At 55.2% G+C, this 7,925-nt stretch overlaps 1 protein-coding gene across 1 annotated transcript; it reads left to right on the top strand.

The window, feature by feature from the left end:
• Positions 1–982: 982 nt before the first annotated feature.
• LOC100083876 (serine protease 22) lies at positions 983–7,220 on the top strand. The gene is made up of 6 exons (XM_029075642.2): positions 983–1,209; positions 3,081–3,107; positions 4,341–4,503; positions 4,935–5,209; positions 5,908–6,068; positions 6,936–7,220. Exons 1-6 carry the CDS (start codon positions 1,137–1,139, stop codon positions 7,218–7,220), a joined length of 984 nt encoding a protein of 327 aa, XP_028931475.1. The 5' UTR covers positions 983–1,136.
• Positions 7,221–7,925: the final 705 nt, after the last annotated feature.

Raw genomic sequence — 7,925 nt, 5'->3', positions numbered from 1 at the left:
TACCCTGCCCAGGGCCCGTGGAGGCAACGCCCTCCCGTCCTCCGCCAGCCCTCCCACAGGTTGTGGGCCTGAATCACGGCTTTCCGGGCATCACTGCGGAAGAGGGCTAACGGGATTCCAGAACGAGGGGTTGTCCGAGGTCTCTGGGGGCTGACTCACGGAGGGCAATGAGTGCCCCAGGCCGCAGAGCCGTTAAGGGGCCAGAGCCGGTCCCCTTCCTCCCCTCCCCATCCCAAGACACCCGGGGTCTGCCCACGCAACTCTCCCTATCCCCCTGGGCCTGGATCCCTAATACCTGCAACCTGCTCCCCCAGAACACCATCTCCCCACAGTACTGCTCCCAGCCCCTAGCCCAGCATATCTCACCCCCACCCCCAACTATAGCCTTCGCCCTACTCCCCTTCCCTTCCCAGAACCCAGGGGCCCTGTCCCCAGCAACCTAAAGATAACCGTGGTATTGGTTAATCAATCGATCGATGGTGTTTATTGAGCACTCATTATGTGCAGAACACTTTACTAAGTGCTTCGGAGAGTACAATATAACAGAATAAGCCGACTCGTTCCCTGCCCAAATTGCCAAGCGCTTACTAGGTGCCAAGCACTGTGGTGAGCACTGAGGTAGATACCCTGCAAGTACATCAGACACAGTTCCTTTCCCACATGGGGCTCGCAATCTGATGGAGAGGGAGAGCAGGCATCGAACCCCATTTTATAATGCCCCTCCCTCAGAACCGGTCCCCTCCTGTGCCCCCAGCACAGCCCCCGGTTTGGGATAGAGGTGTTCTTCACCACACCCCTCTCGAGAGCTCCCCGCAACCTTCCCGGAAACCCCGAGGGCCCCCAACCCTCTAACCCAAGGCCGGTGGTGGAAGCCAGAGCTGCCTAGGGCCACATTAACAGCTTATTTCCTTCCTCCCTGCCCCCTCCACCACCCCCTTGACCCACAGCCCCAGGACTGGGGCTCAGGAGGCCCTGCACTGGGGAGACTGGTTGGTCTGCATTCCATCTTCTCCTGAGGATAAAGCCTCCAGCCTGCAGCCGAGCCAGCACATTGGATTCTGCTTCCTGGATCAGCCACCCGCCGCCTCTCTGCCCTGGATTTCTCTCCCTGCCTGCCTCTGGCCTCCTAGTCCACCATGGCCACCAGCAGCACCCCCATGGCCATCTGCTGGGGCTGGGGAATGACCCTGCTGGTCCTGTCCCACCTGAGTGAGTAGCCGAGGAACCCTGTGAGGATCCTCTACATCCCCTGGCCCTGTCTTCCTCCCTCCGGCTCCCTGCATCCCCCCAGCCCTGTCCCTACCCTCCCTCCCTCTGGCTCTCTGAACTTCCTAGGGCCTCATCCCCCTACCTCTGGCTCTCCCATTCTTTCCCATCTCTGTCCTTCCCTCTCCCTCCTCCCTTTGTCCAGTTCCTTCTCTTCTCCAAGGGTCCCACACCATTTCCCTGGTTCCCCCATTTCTGCTCATTTCTCTTCCTTCTCTCTCTTCCTATTGGTCCACCAGTCCTCCTTTCTCTCTCTCTCTCTCCTGTCCTCTTTCATCTCCATCTCTCCCTGGCTCAGGCGCCATCTCTTTCATTTGATTTCAATCCTGCTCTCTCCTTGTCTCTCCTTCTCTACCCTCCCTCCTACTCTTCACTTCCCTGCACTCCCATCCCTCAGGGGAGAAGCCATGAGAGAAGCTTACCCACTTCGTTGACATGCTTGCGAGTCCTAGGGGACAGGAGCTGAGGAGGGGAGGAGAGGGGAAGAAAGGAGAGGGGAAGGTAGAACGATGTGGAAGGGAGAGAAGAAGGGAGGAAAGGACATAGGTGTCGAGGGAGGGAAGAGAGACAAGCAAAGAGTGAGAAAGACAGAGAGATAGACATAAATGGAGAGAGAGAAGGAGATATTGAATGATCCACCTGCCCGATATGCCTCTCCTGCCCAATATGCCTCTCTGTGGAGAGAGAGAGATAGGGACCTAAAGGCAGAGGCAACAGAGAGTGGGCGAGATATTTCATAGTACTAAGTTCTTAGTACAGTTCTATACACATAGTAAATGCTCAATAAATACCACTGATGATGGTTGATGGTCCGAGAGATGGACAATGGAGACATCAACAGATGGAGAGGCAGAGAATTCTGGAGGAGGAAGGATGAGGAGCTGGAAGACCTGGGGACTGAGCCCTTTGGCCATCTTCCTCCTGCCAATCAATGGCTTTTATTGAGCACTTACTGTGCAGAGCAATAATAATAATAACTGTGGTATTTGTTAAGCACTTTCTATGTGCCAGCCACTGTACTAAGAGCTGGGGAGGATACAAGCAAATCAGATTGGACTCAGTACCTATCCCATGTGGGGCTCACAATCTCAATCCCCATTTTACAGATGAGGTAACTGAGGCCCAGGGAATTGAAGTGACTTGCCTAAGGTCACATGGCAGACAAGTGCCAGAGTCAGGATTAGAACCCATGACCTTCTGAGTCCCAGGCCTGTGCTCTATCCACTACTCCATGCTGCTTCTCCAAGCACTAAGACTATACTAAGTGCTTGGGAGAGATCAATATAATAGACATGCTCCATGCCCAGAAGGAGCTTAGAGTCTCGAGGGGGAGCTTACATTCGCTCCTGTTTTTTGTTTTTTGTTTTGTTTTGGTTTTGATGTATTTGTTCAACACTTACTATGCGCCAGGCACTGTACTAAGTGCTGGGAAAGATACAAGTTAATCAGGTTGGACACAGTCCCTGCCCCATATAGGGGTCACAATCAATCCCCATTTTACAGATGAGGTAACTGAGGCACAGAGAAGTGAAGCGACTTGCCCAAGGTAACACAGAAGATGCCTCCCAGAGACTCCCCAGCCCCGAGAGGCTGGAGATTGAGTCTCCAGGTTAGGAGGAGCAAAAGAAGAAACTGGCAAATATCTGGGCCCAGAGACAGGGGAGAAGCCAGGACTGGGAGCTGGATGCCTGAATTCTGGAAAGGAAGAAAGGACTTGGGGAGAAAGAACTGGGTAATTCAAAACAGGAGGGTTCAGGGTTCTCAACCACCTCCACTACTGGACTGATCCCTCTCTCTCTCTGTTTCTCTTCCAGGTACTGCAGAAGCCACATCAATGCCAGGTAAAAGAAAGATCTACCCTCTTACCACCCCAACTGAAAGCAGGAGAGAGGAGGAAAGTGGAGAGAAAAAGGGGATTAGGAGTAGGGGAGGGAAGAGGGAAGAGGAAAGGAGAAAAGGAGAGAAGGGAAAGGAGATCCAGGGAGCAACAAAGAGTGGTAGTGCTGGGGAAAAAGGAGAGGGAAAAGAGGAGAGGGAGAGGGATGTCAAGAAAACAGCAAAACAGAAGAACTGAGAAGCAAATAAGGTAGAGAGGTTAGTGGAAAAAGAGGAAAGTGGAAGGAGAGAGGAAGAGATAGAAAGACCCAGAGGAGAAGAGTGGGAGAGAGGGAAGAGGTAGAGAGAGTCTTATAATGGGAAAGAGGAAAGGAAAGGAGAGATGAGAACTTGGAAGGGAAGAAGGAGAAAGGAAAGAAAGAATCTGAAGGAGAAGACAGTGAAGAAAGGGTGGCTAGTATGAAGAAGGAAAGGAATATGTGAAAAGCGGAAAAAAAAATAAGGATAAGGGTTGGGTTGGCTTTGGGGTTGATGTTGAGGTTGGCATTGGTTCCAAGTGGGGTTAGGTTTAAGGTTGAATTGTGTCGATGTCAGGATTGGGGTTGAGGTTGGCATAGGTTTGGGGATGGGGGCTGGGTAGGATGTTAGAGTTGGACCTGGGTTGGTGATAGGGTTGGGGTTGGTGTTCATCTTGAGTTAGTGATAGGATTGGGGTTTGGGTTGGGTTAGGGTTGGGACTAGAGTTGGGGTTGGGACTGAAGTTCAGTGGGCGATAAGGTTGGGGTTCGATCTGAGTTAGGGTTGGGACAAGACTTGGGCTTAGGGTTAGGGTTGGGTTGGTGTCAGGTTTCAGTTGGGAGTTGGGAGTAAAGTGGAAGATGTGGTTGTGTTGGCGTGTGGTTGGTGTCGAGATCGGGATTGGGGTTGAGGTAGTTGGGGTTGGGGCTGGAGTTCAGTTGGTGATAGGGTTGGGATGTGGGTTGAGTTGGGGTTGGGCTGTGGGTTGAGTAAGGGTTGGGACTAAAAGTAGGGCTGGGAATAGGGTTGACATTAGGATTGGGACTAGATTGGGACTACCATTATCATCATTTGGTTGGTGTCAGGGTGGGTGGAGATTGGGATCAGAGTAGGGTTGGGGTTAGGGTTGGGATTGGAGCTGGGATTAGGGTTGGCACGAGGACTGAGGCTGGAATTGAGAGTGGGTGAGATCCAAGTTCTGCTGCCGCTCCTGTCCCCAGTCTGCGGGAAGCCCCAGCTCCTGAATCGCATCGTCGGGGGAGAGGACGCCAAAGACGGGGAGTGGCCGTGGATCGTCAGCATCCAGAAGAACCGCACTCATCACTGTGCCGGCTCCCTGCTCACTGACCGATGGATAGTCACTGCCGCCCACTGCTTTAAGGGGTAAGTGGCACTAGCACCATACCCCCACACCCCTCGCATCACCATGTGCCCTTCCCGGAGCCCAGGTGTCCTGCTCCCAGCTCCCGACTCTTCCACCCACTTGCCCTATACCTTGCCCTGCCGCCCCCCCGAGCTGCCCAGCCAGGCCTCCCGACCACCCATCGCCCAGGCCGATCTCTGCCCTCTCCCCACTTCCCTGCATCCTCAAAAACTCCCACCATGCTTCCAGCCTCTGACTCTCTCTGCTGAGCCCCTCCCCAGGATCCAGGTGTCCCCCGGCACAGCCACCTCGCTGCATCCAGACCTCCCCATTCCTCATTCTGCCCTCCTGCCTCTTTCCTGCCTGTCTGCACCTCTGGACCTCCTAGGTCTTCCCAGAGGCCTGACCCCTGCTCAACCTAACCACGGCTCCCCGTCTCTCTCCCGCACAGCTCCCCGGACTTGTCCCTGCTGACCGTCCTGCTGGGGGCGTGGACACTCACCACCCCGGGTCCGCAGGCCCTCCGGCTCTCAGTAGCAGAGGTGCGGCCCCACCCCGTCTACGCCTGGAGGGAGGGGGCACCCGGGGATATTGCCCTGGTGCGCCTCGCCAGCCCTGTCCCCTTCTCTGAGCACATCCTGCCCATCTGTCTGCCCGAAGCCTCCGTGCCCTTCCCTCCAGAGACGCTCTGCTGGATAGCAGGCTGGGGGAGCATCCGAGATGGAGGTAAGAACCCCGGAGGGAAAGACTAGAGGAGAGAGAGACAGGGAAGGGAAAGCCGTGTGGCCTAATAGAAAGAGCGTGGGGCTGGGAGTCAGACGACCTGAGTTCTAATCCTGGCTCCGCCCCTTGCCTGCTGGGTGACCTTGGACAAGTCCCTTCACTTCTCTTTCCTCATTTGCAAAATGGGGATTCAATACCTTTCCTCTCTTCCCCATAAATGGTGAGTCCCATAAGGGACAGAGATTGGGTCCAACCTAATTATCTTGTACCTACCCCAGCACTTATAAAAGTGCTTGGCACACAGTAAGCCCTTAACAAATACAACACCCATTATTAATAGGGAGGGAGAGAGGGATGGGGAAAGGTTGGCACAGAGAGAGAAGCAAGCCTAGTTAAATCAGAACAGGAAAAACATATGGATATGGATGTATACCTACTTTCCTGTAAATTATTCATTTTTATTAATGTCTATCTAGAGGACTATAAGCTCGTTGGGGCCAGGGAACATGTCTACCAAATCTGCTATATTGTACTCTTCCAAGTGCTTAGTACTGTGCTGTGAACACAGTAAGCGCTCAATAAGTATGATTGATTGATTGAGGGAAAAGGCATAGGAGAGAAACTGACTTCTGCCCTCCTGCTAAACCTGCCGCACTCCTCCCCTTGCCTTTCTCCTCTCTCCTCTTCCCTCCCTCCAACAGTCCCCCTGCCCCCTCCCAAGAAGCTGCAGAAGTTGGAAGTTCCGATCATCGCTCCAGAGACTTGCAGCCATCTGTACCGAAGGGGAGGGGGACAACAAGACACCATCACCCCAGACATGCTCTGCGCTGGCTACCGCGAGGGAAAGAAGGATGCCTGTCTGGTGAGGCCCCAGCCCAGAGCCTCTCGAGTGGCTCTGTTCTCTTAGGTCGATATCACCCATCTCCAGAGTCAGCTGTGGCGTCCAGTTATAGGCTGCTCAGGCCGTTCCTCTTCAGAGAGTCACAGAGGCAACTACGTCTCTCTGTTGCAGTCAACAGCTGTTCTCTCTCTCTCTGGAGTCAGCTGTGGTTCCTGATTATTCTCAGGGTTTTGCAACAGGTCAGACACTTCTCCCAGCTGGCATCACCCCACCCTAGAGAAAGTCACAAAAGTCCCTGTTCTGCTCAGACAGTGTCACCCCAGCCCAGAGGTAACCAGCCTTCAGGAGAATGTATGGGTGCGGTAAGCCCCATAACTTGGCCCAGCCTCCCCATCCTGGAGCCAGTTTGGGAACACTGCCTTGCAGGCAAGTTCCTGAAAAGCTCTAGGTTCTCTGTGCTCTAAAAGTGGCAATGACATTCACGTTGGCCCTACCCACCTTGACCGATGGCACCTCCTTCCTAACTGGCCCGCTCCCACCCCATTCCATCTCCCTAATCTGAGAGATCAGTCCCTCCTCCCTCCCCTTTCCATGAAATGAAAACCCAAACAACAAGGCCATAGAAAGGAGAGAAGAGTGACAGTCCCGCTGCCTGATTTCCTTTAGGTCTGGGGTAGGTGGCTGTGCAACTGTACCTGATCCTCACCCCAGAGCCAGCTCCGCCTCTGTTATACTGAGCAGGGGCTGCACCCCATCCCAGAGCCGGCCGCCTAGTGTTCTCCTCAGCCGAGCAGCTCCCCGCAGCACAGCCAGCTGTCCCTTCCTGTTATTCAGGTGAAATCTCTCCCCATGCAAGCCCCTTTTCACCCTTCTCTCTCCCTCCCCCAGGGCGACTCCGGAGGCCCCCTGATGTGCCAACTGGAAGGGTCCTGGCTCCTGGCGGGCATCATCAGCTGGGGGGAGGGCTGCGCAGAGAGGGACCGCCCGGGAGTCTACATCCGCCTCACGGCCCACCAAGCCTGGATCCGGGAAACGGTCCAGGAGGCCCAGTTCCTCCGGCCGAAACTAGGAGGGGCCAGAGCGACGGGCCCAGGGGCCCCAAAGGGGTTAGGCGGCTACCGGACCGGGCAGGGCCGGGCTGGGGCTCTCTCTCCTCAGACTCGGAAGCCCTGAGACAGGGAGGGTGGGAGGGTGGGGATGGGGTGAGGGGAGGGGGCTGGAGATGGGGAACGCGCAGGGCCTGGGGGTGGGGGAAAAGACAACAGGGGCACACTGGGTCCCCTCTCCCTGTGCCCTCCGTTTCCCCCCATTCCATAAATACCTTACCTACCTCTGAGGGACGACGATAGCTGAGTGGACCTAGGGCCGTGAGCCTGGCTAGCCCGGCCTCTCTCTGCCTCATTTTCCCCCTCTGGATCGCAGGGAGCACCCCTCTCTGCCCCTTCCCTGCCTACTAGAAGGGGAAAGGGGAGGCAGGGTATAGGAGTGTCTGTCTGGGAGCCACAACTCCTGGGTCCTACCCCCGCTGGCCGTGGGTGCCCTCGAGTCCGATTTGGCTATTCGACTTCTGTTTCCTGAGCCCTCTGCGTCCAGAGGGCCCAGAAAACACCACTCCGGGTTTGAATGTCACTTGTGTTTGCGGACGTTTGTAATCACTGCTGAATATCTTATCATGTTATTTATTCCTTCGATTTCAATAAATTATTTATTCCCAAAGTCCCGTCTCTTGGGATCAGCATACGGGGAGGGGAGAGTTAGTTGCATCCGGCTGGGGTCTCGGAGATGAAGGGCAGGCTGGCCAGGCCACAGGCCTCTCTGCCCACAATGCGGGCACCCCATCTGTGCCCCACCCCTACCATCGGGGCGTCCGGTACCCGG

The sequence above is a fragment of the Ornithorhynchus anatinus genome, chromosome 11 (assembly GCF_004115215.2).
Source record: "Ornithorhynchus anatinus isolate Pmale09 chromosome 11, mOrnAna1.pri.v4, whole genome shotgun sequence".
NCBI classification, from domain to species: domain Eukaryota; kingdom Metazoa; phylum Chordata; class Mammalia; order Monotremata; family Ornithorhynchidae; genus Ornithorhynchus; species Ornithorhynchus anatinus.
This window is presented reverse-complemented; position numbering and strand designations above follow the sequence as displayed.